At 40.4% G+C, this 17,719-nt stretch overlaps 1 protein-coding gene across 7 annotated transcripts in view; it reads right to left on the reverse strand.

The window, feature by feature from the left end:
* lrba (LPS responsive beige-like anchor protein) overlaps nucleotides 1-17,719 on the reverse strand; it is a 213,614-nt gene that overhangs the window by 106,411 nt on the left and 89,484 nt on the right. For all 7 annotated transcript variants that reach the window (XM_055056440.1, XM_055056443.1, XM_055056442.1 and 4 more), the window contains exons 35-36: nucleotides 17,162-17,270; nucleotides 5,186-5,352 (exon numbers count right to left, since the gene is read on the reverse strand). In XM_055056440.1, coding sequence (XP_054912415.1) covers nucleotides 5,186-5,352; nucleotides 17,162-17,270 — 276 coding nt within the window. The remainder of the gene's footprint in view (nucleotides 1-5,185; nucleotides 5,353-17,161; nucleotides 17,271-17,719) is intronic.

Genomic DNA, 17,719 nt, shown 5'->3' on the forward strand with positions numbered 1-17,719 from the left:
GCATTATGTAAAATCAACATTTTTAAATTTTATGTCAAAAAAATACTTGGTGTTTTGCTTCGATTCTTTCGTGCTTGTTTGTAATATCCTTTACTCTCCCATTGCAACATTCAGCTGTGCAAAACCCCTGGGGGACAAGCTCCTCCTCAGAGCTCCAGCTTCCAAGCTTCGCCCATTACTCTTCTACTCTGCTCCTTTAGACTAGCCAGCATCAATTAGCAAACACCTGGTGAAACTATGCGCATTGCCTCCATATTATAGGAGCTACTTCTCTGTAAAACACTGGTAAAATGTTGCTAGAGGGATAATAAAGAAGCCATGTTGTGATGACTTCCTGAAGGCGGAGTTTCAGAAAGAGTGAGAGCTTCTAAAAGAGACCGAGACCCAATATCAAGGCATCAAACTGCATTTTGTCACTTCTGATATGTTACATTTTCATTACAACTGAAGTTAAAAGTTACTTGATTGTGCTATAAAATGTATAATTTATCAAACCTAGAAATGTGTTTAGTGGAATAGAAGAATTCAATGGACTTAACTGATAAAATGCTGCTCATTCTGTCACATTGCGTAACCATCTTCTTTGAGAAAAATCCCTTTATTTGGAGCAACACTGCTAAAATAAAAACTAAAAAGGCATGAGAAAATTTCTCCTCAGTGTTTTTATCTGATGTTTATAGTATTATTCTTCATCATTAGCTAAATATAAAGAATCAACTGTTTCTCTTAGTAAAAAAAAAAAAAAGTGACAAAGCACAAGATAAGAGAAATGCTGATATCAATAGTTTGTCCATTACAGGTCAGCTGACTGTCCTGCTGAACAGTTACAAAGCTGTTGCTTTTCGATCCTTCCCCGCCGATCAATACGGAGGCATACTGCTTCAATTTTGCCCGCATCGATTTTCTCTGCAACGCTCCGACCTGAACGCATTCGTCTCTCTGAAGGAAGGAAGATTTGATTTACTGTAGAAAAATTGGAGTGCACATCACAAAGATTTTTTGCCAGGCAGGAGTGTGGCACGCCAAAAGATGGATGTGCCTTGGCTGGGAAGCCTCTAGCCTAAGGGTGTCCATTAGAGCAGCACAGCGGCAGAAAATGAGCTGCGTACACGAGGAAGGAAGGAAAGAGGCGCGGAGGGAGACCAGAAGGTGGAACAAACTGGAAATAAGGAGGCTGCTGGTGTCTGCAACCTGAATTATGTTTCCATAAAGGCGTAAAGCTACTGCAGGAATAACACCGGCGTTACAATCACATCACACTCCCTGTTTTCTCCATGCAAAGTCGGCTTCTGCGGCACGTTAGCCGGCCCATTAGGAAGCAATAAAGAGGCGATGTGAGAGGAGGGAGAAAGACGAGAGCAGAGCGTGTCTGCTGGGACCGAGCTGGCGTGCTCCATCATCTGCCCTCATCTCCTTTCTCTGTCTGTCAACTTTGTCCAGGTGTCATGTACATGAGATGATTCCTGACCCAAATAAACACGGCAGCCGGCGGCGTCCTTAGAGGACCGCAGCCCTGAGCGGGAGGAAGGGAAAGAATGCTGGAGTGAAAATGAAATATTTGCCAGTTGTTATGTGTGTGTGTGTATGTGTGTGTTTGTGGCTGTTCATGTGTTGTTTGCTGGCTTTTCCTTTTTCCTAGCATCAGTGATGAGACAGAAAACCACGACCAGTGTGGTGATAGAATATTCGTTTTTGCTATTTTTCTATTTTATCAGGAATTTGTGTGGCAGCAGCTGCATTTCCATCACTAAAACTTTGTCTACTAATGTAACAAAAGCAGACACATTTTCACAATTGCGGGATTTCTGTTAAATGAGAAAAGCAATTAAAATCACACATGCTACACACACATGCTCAATCTGCTACATCATCATCCTACGACTACTTCCTGTTTTCTTCAGGGTTCGCACCAGTTGCAACATCCAGTTGTTGATTATGTGACCCATCTGATGTAAAGAGTGTCTCCATTGACATTTTGTCAAATAAACCACTTTTAATTCGGCTGGGGAACAAAAACACCTCTGCCTACTTTTCACTGAAAAACAAGTTTTTTCAAAACTGTCCTGTTTTGATGAAAAAAAAAAACTGTTCCGATGGTACTGTAACAATAATAATAATTTATAGAGGACTCAATATGTGAAAGAAGGAATATGTTCTACTTTGTGTTGAGTAATTATAAAAACACAAAAGTTTGTGATTGTTCTATAAAAAAAAATTCTCAGCGTATGTCAGTAGTTGTGTTTATGCTAAAAATGTGCACAAAACTGTCAGTGTTCTGCTAATGTTGAAAAATAAACGTGATTTGGCCGATGCGAAGAAACACAATTAAATTCACACTATAATTAATTCAAAAACATGCCGTAACATAACAATGCTACTACTTCCTGTCGTTTTCTTCGTCTTTTCCACCAGTAGTGACATCCAGCTTATCATGTGATACGTGATGCAAAAAAAAAAAAAGCATTTCCATTGCAGTTTTGCAAAATACACAAATTTTGATACAACTGAAAAAGCCTAGCACAAAGATGTTTTATCAAAAAGTTGTTTGTTTAGTTTTCAAATTTATTTTTATTTATTTATTTTATTTTTATTTTCACAATTCCAATTTGTGCTATTATATGGTCAAAGGAAATGCAGCTCCTGAGCCTGTGGTCCAGCTGTGGACCAGTCTGTGCTTTGGGAAGAACTGAAACCAAACAAAGCATCAAAATGACAGGAATAAAGAAAATCTAACAATGACACAGAAGCAGATAGAGAAGCAAAGTCTAAATGACAAGAAGGAAAGGAAAATGATTGGCTTGTTGTGACAGAGGAGGATAAAGAAAGAGAGAACTGCAGACAAGCAGCGAATGGCCGTCCAAAGGAGAACAAAAAAATAAATAAAAAAATTCACCAAACACTTCTGTTCTCCAGAGAACCAAGCCCCGCTAAGCTGGATATGATGAACACACCAATTGCATTCAGGTAGGTCACACACTGTGTCAGAAGATATTAGATGCCTGCCGAGAGCTAAACAACAATCCCCATCAGCCAGCAGGAAAATAATATTTTCATTTTCGGATTCTTTATTAAATGGAAACTTTGGGGAATACATTTTTATGGCGTGAGGCAGAGGAGGGGGAGGCTTTACACCTCGGCTGTGAAAGGACACAATCACGTCGCCTTGCGTCTGTTGCTGCTTTTCAATTTCACAGCTGGGAAAAAGTCGTGTGTGTTTCTTTGTGTAGATCTGAAGGTGCAGATGTTGCATTAGATCGAATTCCTGCGACGCCTGCAGGTATCCAGGTGTGGAGAGCTGGCTTCCCCCAACCCTCCTAGTTTCTGTGTTTGTTGCATTTGCAGCACCAGATGTTTCTCTTGCGTCTGCATACCACAAGCTTTTATAGTGCAAAGCTGCACCCACCTGACCTTCACAGTAATTGACCAAAAATATTGATGTAATGGCACAGGACTGATTGTGATTTATTAAAAGAGGGCTGTGCTCCGAGGCCCAGTGCCAGTGGCTCCCTGCACCTATCGGCAGCCATTAGGAAAGCCATCAATAGCGCGGCGGCAGCGGCGGCTGGTAGAACACAATATCCATACTAAATGGAAGCGAGTTATGTGAGCATGCATGAAGAAACTAAGAGAAAGCAAAGAAAGAGAGATCCAGTCAAGAAGGAAAGAACTGGACAGATAGTTCAGGAGGAAAAAAAAAACATGAGAAAAAGAAATAAAAAAGAAAAGCAAAGGCGGTCAGAGATAGCCTTCCTGATCCGACGGCAAGCTAAGCCCCGCCAGACGAGTCTCTGGAGACTCGGCTCGGCCTAACAAGCATGAGCAAGCAGCCGTCTCCAGCTCAGCCATTACACACTACCTGCACAAACAGCCATCATTAGGGAATAGCCACATTGGATTCTGCTGCCCATTTGGCCAAACAAACACAGAGGATAAGGTTCCCTCTGTTCTTAATGGGAGCCCGGCTTGTTCACTTGGCTTTTCATGTCTCTCTCAGGCCAATGCATCATTCAGCGCGCGGGCCGACAGCTGGTTCACCTTTAATAATTACATTTTTTTAAATAAAAGAAAAAAAAAAACACTGCAACTGTTTAAGGCATATGTGGGAAACAGTGAAAGATTTCATTTTATGAAGTGAAACAAAAACAGGTGCAGTTTTTGTTTTCTTCCAAAATGATTATTTTTTAAGGAGGTTTTATGAACGATACTTCTTTGTCGCTATTGGCTCCTCAGAGCCAGAAAACATCATTTTAAAACAAACACCTTTTGGAAACATAGCAATAGTTTTAAGTTTGACCGGTAAAACGGGATATTAAAGGGGCGGCGTCAGTATTTTTTTAAATTTTATTTCATGTAGGTTTGCAACTAAAGATTATTTTAGTCATCAATTATTCTGATAATTAATCATTTAATTAAATACAGAAAAGTGGCATATTCTGAAGATTTTTCATTTAAACCTCTCTATACAACATTGAAATACATTAAAGCATGCAAATAAACAAATAATTAAAATCATTTTACAAGTAAGAAAATAAACATTTTATTGCCTTGAACGTCATGACAGCATTCCTTTAGTGAACGCCTGATCATTCACAGCAAAGGATGCATCTGCAGTAAAACAAATGCTACTAGCAACATGTGAAAAGCCCAGCCTGTCTGCTGGATTAATACAGCATAAGACTGATCTGGTGATTATATTTTAGATTTGCTGATTGATTAGCAAAACATGCTACAGAATTTGTAGGCATGAATCTAAACTTTTTTCCCTTGAAGAGCTTTGGCAGAACAGATTAACATATCAGCGTTTTTCTCATCTTAAATGTAAATTGGACATTTTTTTTTTCAGTTTTGGTTTAATTGCTGCTCTGAGTATGTTGGTCCTTCAGCAATTGCCCTCTTTTTTTGAGTCTGTATAATCCAGCTAACGATTAATTGATTACTACATTAGTTGATTATTTCAATAATCAATTCAACACGATAAACATGATTGGCCGTACTTTTGGTGTTTCAAGCCTAATCTAGCACCTTTTTCAATATTAGCACCTGTGGTTCACACAGAGTTGAAAAGAAAAGGTTGTGAAAATAAAAAGACAAATCTTTAAATCCTCCTTTCAGACGGAGGCCTCAAGGCAAGAGCAGAATGCGTTTCTTTTTTAATGTCGGGTTTTTGGACCAACTTCGCCCTTACCTGACGGACGAACTTCCCCAGGCTCCGTGTTTGTCAGTCAGAATGTTGACGATCTTCTGGATGAGCTGAGTGGAGGTCATGTGGTCACGGAACTTGGCGGCTCTGATCAAGTGGTCGCACATTTTCTCCTCGTCTCGCTTCTCTGCCGCATACTGGGCGCAGTTCGACTGAAAGGGAAGGGAATAAAACATTTTTAAAAAAACCACAGCACAAATGAAGTCATATGTTGCCCAAATTTTTCAAAGGAATTCTCATCATTCTAAAATATAAAACCTGCAGCTATACATGCACACACGCACACACACACACACACAGGAGCAGACCAGAGTAGAGATATGAGACTTGCAGCGTCTCTTCTGAATAAACGGAAAGCGTGTGGGTCATTTCTGCCCTTGTGTCATGTTGATTAATAACAGTGGACATGCGTTCTCTAATGCCCTCCAGCACACGGTACCACAGAACACAGGGCGGCCATTTTTCTCTGTCAGAATATGTTATCAGAACAAGCCTTTGAACTCCGCAGTAACACCTCCTGAAATGAATAGCTATCATAAACAAACTCAAAACTATTTTAGAAACAGTTTTTTTGCCTTCTATTCATGCAGTGCTTGTGGCTGACCCAGAGCTCCACCCAGTCATACTGTACATACAGATCTGTGTTAGCATTTTCCAATTTCTGATAAGAGATTTGACCAAAAAGCCCTGAAAACCCATTTAACCCTTACTGCAGTGCTATTTTGTGTCTCTGCCTTTATCAGAATAACCTGAAAGGAGCAGTATTATGTATTTTGCAGGCATATAGTGGCACCTGATAACTATGTTGCCTTCAGTTATAAAAATGCTGTAAATATCAACTATAACAAAAAGAAATCTGACTTTGTAATTTAACACATTGGAATTGGGTCTCTGTGTCTTTAAGAATCTCCTGCACTTTCTGAAACTCCGCCTTCAGGAAGCCATCACATAATGGCTCCTCTATTAACCCCCAACAACATTTTTACCTGCATTGAACTGAGAAGTAGCTCCTATAATGAGCTCATTTCCACCAGGTGTTTGCTAATTGCTGCTGGCTAGTCTGAAGGAGCTGAGTGGTGGAGTTGCTGGGAGGAGTGAATGGTTGCCATGACAAGTTAAAGGATTTCTAAAATATGCATGAAGGCATAACTCCAAATATGTTTTTAATGATCGAATAACATAACACAATGTGAAGATGAAAAAGTCCGTTTTACAAAACACTGCCCCTTTAAGGCGCCTGCTTCCCCAACAGTGATGCAGCATCTAGAAATGAAGAAACACAGCTGAGAACATCCCATACTTAAAAAAAACCAAAAAACACAGTAAATCATTTTATAATAGGCCCTTCTCTTCCATTTTAGAGCCAACATTTCAAATCTGACAGGAAATCCATAGGCATAAATCACATTACAGGGGGCTGCTTTGGAGGCTGCATGCCTTTAATTATCAATCTATGTCTCTTTACGTGACATTAAAGTGGGTCCTGACCTTCCGGCGTGATGAACTGGGAAACGGCTAAATGAGCAGAGTACAGGAGGAAGACGACGGAGCGAGCGCTTGGAACTTTAAACATGAAGCTGTGTGTGTTTGGTGCTGCTGCGTACCTACATATTTTTCATTTCTTACAGATATTTTAAAGTGTTAATAACAAAATTTGTTGTAGGGTTACTGCAGATGATTCCAGAGAACAAAGAATCTCCCACAAACCATCACTCGGAAATGGCAGACGGACAATGGAGGAAAGTCTGTCAAATATATTTCAGTAGCACGTTATAATAAATACTCCTAATTTATCCTAACAACCAATAATGAGTTGTTACTTAACAAAACCACAAATTTGTTTGAGCTAATTTCGAAATATTTTCAAGGAATTTTACAATATTTACGTTTACGTATGACGTTAAATATGACTGTTAGTCATCACATCAATCACAGACCAACCAATAACTTGACAATCAAATAAGGCTGAGGCAGCGGTGTTGTAAAGTACAAAACACTGCCACCTACAGGAGGGAGTTAGTGGTCAATTAAACCCAATGTTCTTGACCATTTTTGTGGAAAATTTGCAGTTACGCATCACTCAGACAAAAATAAATAAATAAATAAATAAAAGAGAAACAAGAAAAATTTTAAATTTTTATGTGAATTTCAGAATTTCAACAATCACAGGAAACTGGGAGGAGTGGCTGACATAATTTGGAACCTAGAGTCTTAAGGGCCACACAAAAAGCTACGGCAAGCCAGATTAGACACATGTACTCCATTATCTTGCAGTTATTATCTGTGTTAAGTGTGGTAAGACAATGTGCTTGTAATTTGATTATGGAACTTATTAAATTGAGGGAACAAAATCTGTATTATTATGGGTAAAGCATTGATAAATGTGCTAGTTTAAATCATCCTTAATTTATGTTTTCAAGGTTCATATCTGATGGTTAAACAAGGATATAAATAAGACTATATAGGTACAACAAAGTGCTACCTACATTCCCATGCTGTGTTAGACTTTCCCAGACCTGGAAGATCCTTGCATCAAATTCCAAACTAACTGAGAACAGCAGAAAAAATATCCCAAATCACATCAGACCACGCAGTTTCAAACGCGCAGCCACGACTGATCGGGTTTCATAACACTGATGCAAATTCATCCGGAGATCTGAAGCAGAGTCCATTTCCATCTGTGACTGCCTGAAACATGTAAGGTCTGCAGCACTAATCAACGGTGCCGAGTTCAAACTCATAACCATAAACAAACACTTCATCACCTGCCCAAACAGCCAAGCCCTCCACGCCGTAATGAGCTCTGCTCATATCCAAAAGCCGGCGTCGACCACGGGACAAAAAAGGCCAAATCCAGAAGACGGCGGCCTAAAACAACAACCAGAGAAGCTGAGCGTATGAGCCGTGCCATTAAAACGCTAAGCTGGGTTTCCTCTGTAAGTGGAAAGGACAAGTGAGTGTTGCTGCCAGGGGTCACTCCGTTGATGTGGGTTTAACGAAGGACTTATTATGTCATGTCAATATGAAAGATGTAATAAAATACACAATACTTGATGCTGCGTTCTCCTCTACTACTCCTGTAAAGGCTCACTAAAATAATAACCCAGTGTAACATATAAATTTTTTGTGTGATTGGGCTTTTAAATCGAATGTCTTAACATTTCAATAGTTATTTTATTGCAGCCTTAATATACATTGAGCAATATATTATTTGTATATTTATTCAGAACTTTTTTGGTATTTTCTGTATTTTATTTTATCATTTAACTGCACAACTAACACTTGTATATATGTACAATATTTAAACTTTCTGTGTGCTCCAGTAGTCAAACGACAACATTTTGCTGTCAGATTCGCTCTCGTGTATAAATGACAGAAAAAAAAGTCTAAAACGAGTGAGATTATTTCCTTTTGCAGGATTTTGTTTTACTTGCCTTTTATTTTTTAAACAATACTGGATGACAAAAGTCTTCAGTCTAATGCATCGGCCTCAACCAGCTGCTTTTTTTGAGGGACAATTTTGCTGACAAACTTCAGGTTCCATTTATTTGTTGTTTCTGTTACTTATTTATTTTGAATATCTAAAATGTTTTCCAATTATAGTAACAAATGCATGTTAAAAATTAAAGTATAATGATCTTAAAATATGAGGATATTCATGCATTATTCAGCCATTACCAACATATTCATTGAAAATGGTCTCAAACCAATATTATCGTTTATCGCGATACCTTTTGTGACAATTCATCGTCCAGCATAATTTGTTATCGCGACAAGCCTACATGTGCAATTCAATTTTATATTTACTTTTTAGTGAGCTCAAAAAACATCTAGAAGTTCTCAGCACATACTTCAAAACCAAACCTAAAAAAGCAAAAACAAGAAAAGATTTCAAGTTGTCCGTGTTAGTCAGCTGCAGCAGAGGCGACCGGGTGGTGGGACTACGCTCTGTCAGCTTGCTAAGCAGACAGCCACAAGGGCACAACTTGCTGGCAAGCGGGACCATTATGACTTACGACACTGTAATCACGGGCAGCACCTCCCATTACACAACCTGGCTGACAGGGTCGTGCTGCTGCGCGGAAGCCCACTCTACTGTGGGAGACAGCTCAGTGAAGACAAAATTATAATGACTGGCATTAATCGAGTCACTTGCGCCCCAGTCGCATATCCCACAATCCATTCGAGGTTACAAAAAAAAATTAAACAAATATGTTGTGGAGTTTTGAAGAGGAAATGAGGTGACTGGAGAGAGGAGGGAATAATAATTATCTCTGGGACTAAAGCTGCAGTATGCAAGTTGTGCTCAATATTGCTTTTCACATATTTAAAATAAATCTTTTTTTTGTCACAATAGAAAGAGCAAAGTCAGGGAGGAGACACGAGAGCCAGAGGCCAGCAGCAGGACAAGGGGAAATATAGATTAGATTATAACTTGATGAGAAAAAGCTCTCTGACCGCTAACAGGATAGGGATTTTATTTTACACACATTTCAGAATCCATTTCATTCACACTCCAAAACATTTCTTTGTATAGCACTGTTTTTGCACTATATGGATCATATGATCAACAACTGGATGTTGCTGCTGGTGCAAACCATAATAAACAGACAGGATGGGATGTAGAGGATGATGGATCAATGTGTCACGTGAACAAGCTTGTTCAGGTGCAATTTTAATTGGGTTTCTTATTTATTGGAAACAACCACAACTGCATCATTTTGAATTTTTACACACGTTTGTAATTTATGTTAATGAATGGGAGTGCATCTGTGATTTTCTCTCTGAGTGGGCTGGCGGACAGCTTTGAAAACTACGGATCAGTACAGAAAAAGAATGAAATCTGGTGTTTAACAATGAACTTGTCATGTGATAACTCGTTTCTTTTTCTCTGTGATGTGAGCGGGTTAACTGGTGTAGCAGGCCACAGAGAGGAAGCTCATTACAAGACATCAGCCGTGTGTTTATGAATTAGACTGACAGATAAATGTCCAGAGGAATTACTGCGCCACAACCCAGACGGATTGGATCCCTGAGCGTCTAAAAGTGGAAGGAAGAAGTAAAACAGCAGAGGCGTTATTAAAGTGCTCGACTTGCAATCTCCTGACAACAGAGGCACATTTGGGCTAGAAGCTTTCAGAGGTTCCTCTATCGCTCTACCAGGCTCTCCCACTTCTCCCGTTTGCCGACAAGCACTCCCCGAGGGTTTCATTTACAAACGGGCAGAGAACGCGTCCAGAAGAAGGCGACCCATCACGCTTGTCCTTGTCTAGTATCAGAGAATGCAAATGCAGAACAAATAAATTCCTCCCGGAGCACAATGGAGGTCTGGGGAGACAAGAGGACGAAATGAGAAAGGAGGATGGGGGTTTGGGTTGAGGTGGGGGGGGTCGCTACGCAAAAGTACATTGTGAACAAGTCCAATTGGTTTCAGAGAGCTTCTCTTGCACTTGATCTCTTGCCCTCGAGTTTTCAAATTGCAACATAAAACGTCACCGGGGGAATTCAGACAATGGGCTCCGGGAAGATGCGAGTGAAAGAGAGAGGAGGGGGAGAAAAATGAGGGCTTAAAAGTACAATGGCGAACAAAAGTCAGCAAATGACAATGTCTGACAGCTACTTCAATTCTGAAATGATGCCCCTGTCATCCAGTGCTCCCCAAGTATTGATTTTTTTTTCCTTCTCTTGTGTCAGAAGAAAAAAAATAATCTAATCCAGTTGAAACATATCCCTTCTGCTGGCAACAGCCCCCGATGCTAGTGGCCATCAAGGTTAACGCAGCCACAACACTTATCAAAGCGACTCCCTCCTCCTCCCGTCCGGTCCATCTGTAATGGACTGGTCACCATGCGCGTCTGCAGGCCTCTTCATCTTCGCTACGGAGGAAACGTCCCCGACTCTGCAGGACCGTGCCCTCCTGTCGCTACATTTGTCTGCAGTGCCACCTTTCGCAAAATAACTCGATCTGTGTTTGAAGGTCACGCATCACAAAAAAAACCCAAAAAACAATGAGAATCATCTTCGGCAGGTGACAAATGAACAGAGGGAGGAACTGAAGTGACATTACAGAGCTGCAGCAGAGAACAGAGATTACAAGAGAGCCAAAAACAAAATCTGACCAAGTATGTTTGGTCTAGTTTCTCGTTCAAATGTCTTAGAAAACACTTGAAATAAGACAAAAGCGACTTACAAGTAACTTTTCAGCAATATATAGGAGCTTGATTAACCTGATTATTCCTGAGCATTGATGAAAAAAAACTTGTGATGCATGATTCACTTTTTCGCTTCTGATTGCTATACTTAAGGTTTATTATCAGCCGGTACCGATCCAGCACAGGAAAGCAGAACTGAATTGACTTATGTTTCTTTTTTAAGCGCAGACATAAATGTACTCAGTTACTAATTTATTTGGTAACTCTGCACAGGTACAGCAAAGTTAAATACATCAACAACCTCACAAGCATAAAAGAAAAAGAAAAAATAACTTATCTGTTCAGTCAGTGTGATTAGTAGTAGAACAACCAGTGGAAAATGAATGAAAGACAGTGAAATTGACAAAAACAACAGGTTGAAGTTGGTCAAAAATGTAAATAAATACACTCAAAACCTCAAATGGTTCAGGAAATGTAATCAGAAATTCTACACATAAAGTAAAAAAAAATAATGATGTTGTTCAAAAGCAAAGCATAGAATAAGACTGGATAGATCTGCTCATGGATCAGACACATCGTCTAGAATTTTTGTCAGTATGAGGACGGATACAGACATTAATATTGGACGGATGCGTCTCTAGTTATAGGAGATATAACTAGAGTTTCATTCCACTGGCAGATTATTTCACTTATAGCTAATAATTTTTCATCAAAATGAAAGAATTATTGATTTAAAACAAGCTCCTATTTCATGCTGAATAGTTTTGTCACATTTTAGGTGTACCAAGACATTCACACTATACACTAAACCAAAAATACAAAGTAGGAGTTCTTACTCCAACTAAATAAAAGGTTTAACACAGGCCAAGTATGGATAAGAACGCAGACAAAGCCTCGAGAAGCTCAGTGTTTCACTTTGATCCAGCACTTCAGGCTCACCTTCAGAACGTCTCTGCAGTGACAAAAGAGAAGCAGAGGCAGCAGCGGCAAGGAGTTATATTTTGGGCTTAGCTGGTCACACATAATGATGGGACCAGTAGAGGAGGTACCTGGGGACTTCATTATGTTGACAAGACAGCAGGCTACCCAACAACCCTCGGTAGCCTACTTTCCCTCCCCATCTCCTGGGCTCTCGACTACAGCAGTGTGGAGCTTCGCCTGCTGAAATAATCCGACAAATTCGAACCGTATTCTTCTAATATGTAAAGATCCTCACTTTCTTTTTCTTTCTTTTTTTCTTCCACAGCACAATCTTGGGAAAAGGCATGTTGCTATTCTCTTCCTCTCTCGTTCTCCTGACAACAGATTTGCCCATAATGGGACGGCGGGGCGCCCGGCCCTGCTGACAGACTACATTACAGCTGCGACAACTACATGACAGCCAGCTACAGTAGGTGGCAGCTATCAGTCCGGGTTCTGCCATCAGTTTAATGTGGTGAAAATAGCCTCTGGGAGCCGAGACGCTCTCTCTCTATGGCGCCGTGTTGGAGTCAGACCTCTATCCACCCAATAAATTCAGTTTTGATTCTTTGTCATTTTCAAATGCAAATGGCTTTAGCTTATTGGTCGTCATCTTAGAATAAAAAGGAATGCATGAATCATCCATGCAAAGGAGTCGTGCAAAATGAGCTGAAGAAATATCAACAAATCTACAGTACAGTTCAAAATTATTCAGACCCCTGGCAGATTTAGGTTTAAATTAAGCTTTTATGTTTTTTTTCTGTCTAAAAGTAACAAAGTCTTTTTAGTGGCCTAGTTAAAGTAGAAGTATTACTTCTACTTTAGAAGTAGAAATTTGACCTCTTTTGAGCTTAAAATTTCCTCACCATAAAAATACTTGAGTGTTGCTTTGGTTCTTTCATGCATGTTTGAGAAATCCTTTAATCTCCGTGGCAACCATTCAACTGTGACCTTTGCAGGTGCAACTAATTCCTCTGCCTCACAGAGAACAACTCAACGTGTTTTTACCAGAGTAAATAGAGGAGAAATGTTGTGATGATTTTCTGAACAGGGAGTTTTTTTTAAAGAGACAGAGGCCCAATTTCAAGGTGATAAACTTTGAAGTCAAATTTCTTTTAAGTCATATTTCATACAAACAGCAGGTTTAGAACAACTGAAATTGTTGTAAAATTGCACTTTATGGCTGGAAAACACATATTCCTGCTCCTCCAGTGTCCTGAAAGAAAAAGGTAATCTTTTATTACCTTTTATAGTTTAACATTAGTGTGACAATAAGGAAGTGTCTGAACTCTTAAAACAGCACCTTTCTCCTCACAGCCTTCCCAGTCCAGCATGTCCTCAGCAATGGAAGAGCCGTTAGCTAAATGCTAAACTCTTTCTCCTTGGAGGACTCTTCACCACAGCACAAAGTCCAGGCTGTTTTGTCTGATGGTTGAAGCTAGACCACTCTAACACAACAGAACGAGCTTCAGCTCAATGTTAATGTCATTAAGACGGGGAGACGGACCCGGCTCGTTTTACGAGGCCAGCGGAGGAAAAACTGAGGTGGAGAGCAGTAATTAGCTGCTATCATCTGGCTTTCAGGGTCTCTCCAACAGTCTATTTGATTACGCCGTATAGCAGCAGGAGATGAATCAAAGGCTTCATGAGAAAAGGATGAGGCTCAGCAGAAAGGAACGGCATGGCGAGGAAGAATAGAAATGACTTGGGTCTTGCTCACTCTTCCCCTATCTGGACCGTCTTATCTGCCCTCGTGCCCCTGAGCCCGCCACATTTCATCCCTAATGAACAACCCCCATAAAAAAGGGAGTTCGATTTCTCTCCCTTCCTTTCTATCTCTCGGGCTCCGTCTTTTCTCTCCCTCTGTGCAAGATGCCCGTCTATCATTCGCTGAGCCGCAGCAGAGCGTCCGATCTGCAGATCTCCTTCACATTAAGGATCCTATTAGATAGAGAACCCTAAAAGGTAATTGGATTTGGCCCTCGTTATCTTCATCTCTGTTTCACCCTGAGCCCACTGTAATAACTTACTCTCAGGGCCAAAGATAACTCAATTCTGGTCCGCAGAGAGTGAGGAGAGTGTGAGGAGGAGACGGGCGAGAGACGGCGAGGAAGAGAGGAGAAAAGCATATGTTAGGTCTCCGAGGCAAAACAGAGTCTAAATCAAAAGGCCCCTCCATCACCACCTTCAAGGATATGGAATCTGACAACAAACATAAATTTGTTTTAATGTTTTGAATTATTTTCTTTGTGAAATGTGTTGCTTGTTGTGTAACATCTGGCTCTCCGGCGTGCCGTCGTCCAAATGCCACATCACTTCCTGTGCAGCAGGGAAACGTCCGCCGGCGAGGCCGAGTTGAAAGGCAGGAAACGTGAAAACCGAGTCTGTGTTTCTGCAACACCTTTACAGAGACAATGCTTTTAAAAGTGCGACAAAGCTGAAATTTATTTTGAAACCCTTTCACCCCCTCCCTCAGTGGGATTGGGAGGCGGGGAGGCGGGGGGATTCATTGGCCTGTTATTTTTATTGTGGCAGTGCAAAATGAAAGCGTTGGCTTCAGCAGGCTCAAACACAGCCTGTATGGAGGCAAAAATCAATACGGCAATAACCCAGCAAGACTTATCAGCGGCTCACTTCTCCTCAGAGGTCACAGAGGAGCAACTGCATTTAAGTGGGGAATTCAATTGTGAAACATAGTTTGGGACAAGCTCTGCTGGGTATCTGATTAGGGATGAAACACTGAGCTGAAACTTACCACCCAACAGAAAGAAAGAAAGAGAGAAAATATGAACCTTCTTTCGGTTTTACGCTGCAGCTTTAGAGCAACAAACGCAACAGAAGGTTTTGGACTGCATTGCTTTCAGGGCTACGTTCAAGTGTGCCTGAACAGCAGAAGTGGAGGCAAGGCAAGACCTTCCAAGATCACAACCAAACCTTCCAAGATCAAGACCAAAACCAGATCTTCTGAATACAAGACCAGATTTTTTGAAACTAAGACCAAACCTTTCAAGATCAAGAAAATGACCAGACCTTTCCAGAAAAAGACACTCCAAGATCAAGACCAGTTCTTCTAAGACCAAAACTAAACCTTCCAATACCAAAGTCAGACGGAGCTCTAAATATTGATTGATGATAGATGACTCTTCCCAGATTGATGAGCAGCAACAGCTGCTTCTCTTGGTGTTGTGTACACAACTTTCTTCTTGATAGTAACCCATACTTTTGCAGACTAACAAATCAGCTTCATGTGATCAACTGAGAATATGCTTCCTCTACGGTCCAATAGACGCATTGGGTTAGTTTTACCCAATGCTGTATTAATGATAATAATAAAAGATTAGCATTGAAAATAATATGCTACTGACAGCAGCACTGTTCTAGGTTCAGGTGAAGAACTGATCCGATATCTGAGAATTAAACTAGGATGTGAAAGGAACAATAAAGCCAAATCAGACCGCCAGCCTCTACAGTTAATGAGTTCAATCTGAAAGGTTTTGACATCTTACAGTCCTCCACTAAATAAGAACACAACTTCCACTAGTTGGAAAATTAGAGCTAGGAGAAATGAAGACTATGCTCCACCTAGAGTGAAAGCTGACCTCTAAACAGAAAATGAAAACCTTGCAGAACCACAGGACATCCCATAATATTTCTACCTTTCAAGAGTTATGAGCAACTCTGATTCATCTCAAAGTCCCCTTCCCTTGAACTTTGAAAAACATATCTTAGAGTAAACGTGGGAGCAGAGGCCTGGGGGTGGATGTGGTGGGTTTACCCAGACCAGAACCTCTCCACTCTGTCTGCAGCTCTTAGTTCTTGATGAAAGGAGGTGTCATGGAAGGGGGTGGAGGACCATATCCCTGTCACTACCAAAATACACCCCCAGTGGGAGTATAATGGACAGGATCCCAGCAGGACAGGAAATGATGCTGGGGAGATCCAGAGAGCAGACCGGGGGTCAGGATAGAGTTGGTCCTGCCGGCCGGTCAGAGGAGAGGTTAGACTGCTTCCATGGCTAAAACAGCCTATCCATTCAAACCCATGGATAGGCCCGATTATGACTGACAGTAAACATTTTGAACATTCACGCCGTCAGACATCCCAGGATACACCAAGCTGTTCTGGGACTAAAGATCAGGAGACGTAATAAGGGTTAATGTTGGGGTATGTAACTTTTATAAAAATGTAAAAAAAAAAAACAAAAGTTGTTTTACATATTTGTTTACACCATCACTATATAATGACAGTATAGTAAAAGAGAGATAATCTGTGCCAACTGCAGAAATACACCACTTAATCAGAAACAACCAATCAGAGTCAGTCGGTAATAGTAGCGCAGGGAGAAAGAAGAAGAGTGAAATCTTTTCACAGATTATCTGTCTCATACTGTCAGGAAATGGTGACAGTTTTAACAAATATGTAAAAAATATATATATACATTTAAGAAAAGTGACATACATCAGCTTTTGAGGGTGCAATCAAATTTAAGCAAAGTTACACTCTAAAATCTGTATTTTTTTTAAGCCAGCCAGCTAAGCTGACTTAATACTGGCAATTTATGTTACAGACCTTTATGCACAAACTTACTTTTGTTTAAACTAGTTTATTCATATGGCTTCTTACTAAAAACAGGGCTACATTTTGCTCCCACTTCACATTTGTGCTCAATCTCGTCTTGGTCTATCCCATAATATTCAAGCTAAATACATCCAGGTGTGTGCTTGTAACATAAGCTATAAAAACCTGTAAAAATTGGACATTTTCTGCATATTGTTTCGTCCATTTCCCCGCTGTTCTCCAGATGTAATAAATCTTCCCACAGGTGTAAATGAGAACGGCGTGAACTCACCTCAAATTCTGCATGTTTATGGATGTCTTCAGCTCGCTGTCTGCTCAGGATGAACTCGGCCTCGTTGGCTACGCGAACCAGATGGTCCTTCATCGTGTGGCTGAGAAGCCTGGGGGAGAGTGGAAACGCTCATGAGTAAAGCTGTGACAGTTCACGTCACTCGCCCCGTCGCAGTAAGCAATAAATCAACTAATCGGATTTTCATTTAAAGCAAGCTGGATGATTCCCACTTCTTTGATTTTCCAAGTGGAAATGATCTTTTCCACTTTCATGACAAAAGTCTTGGTCTCAACTAGCTGTTTTGTTTCCAAGGACAATTTTGCTCACAGAGACTTCAGTCTCCTTTTTATTTCTGTTTTGTTTAATTATTTTGGACATTTAAATGTCTTCTCATTCCAGTGTTAAATGTTCGCCAGAAATTTATTGAAGTTTATTGATGGTACAAAGGAGTTACTTGTATAATTCTTCCATTACTGTTGTATTGAAAATGGTCACAATAACACATTTTACTGGATAAATTGTCCCAGAAATTATTGTGATACATTATTGTTGCTTTGA

This window comes from Poeciliopsis prolifica, unplaced genomic scaffold (genome assembly GCF_027474105.1).
Source record: "Poeciliopsis prolifica strain line A6 unplaced genomic scaffold, Auburn_PproV2 SCAFFOLD045, whole genome shotgun sequence".
NCBI lineage: Eukaryota > Metazoa > Chordata > Actinopteri > Cyprinodontiformes > Poeciliidae > Poeciliopsis > Poeciliopsis prolifica.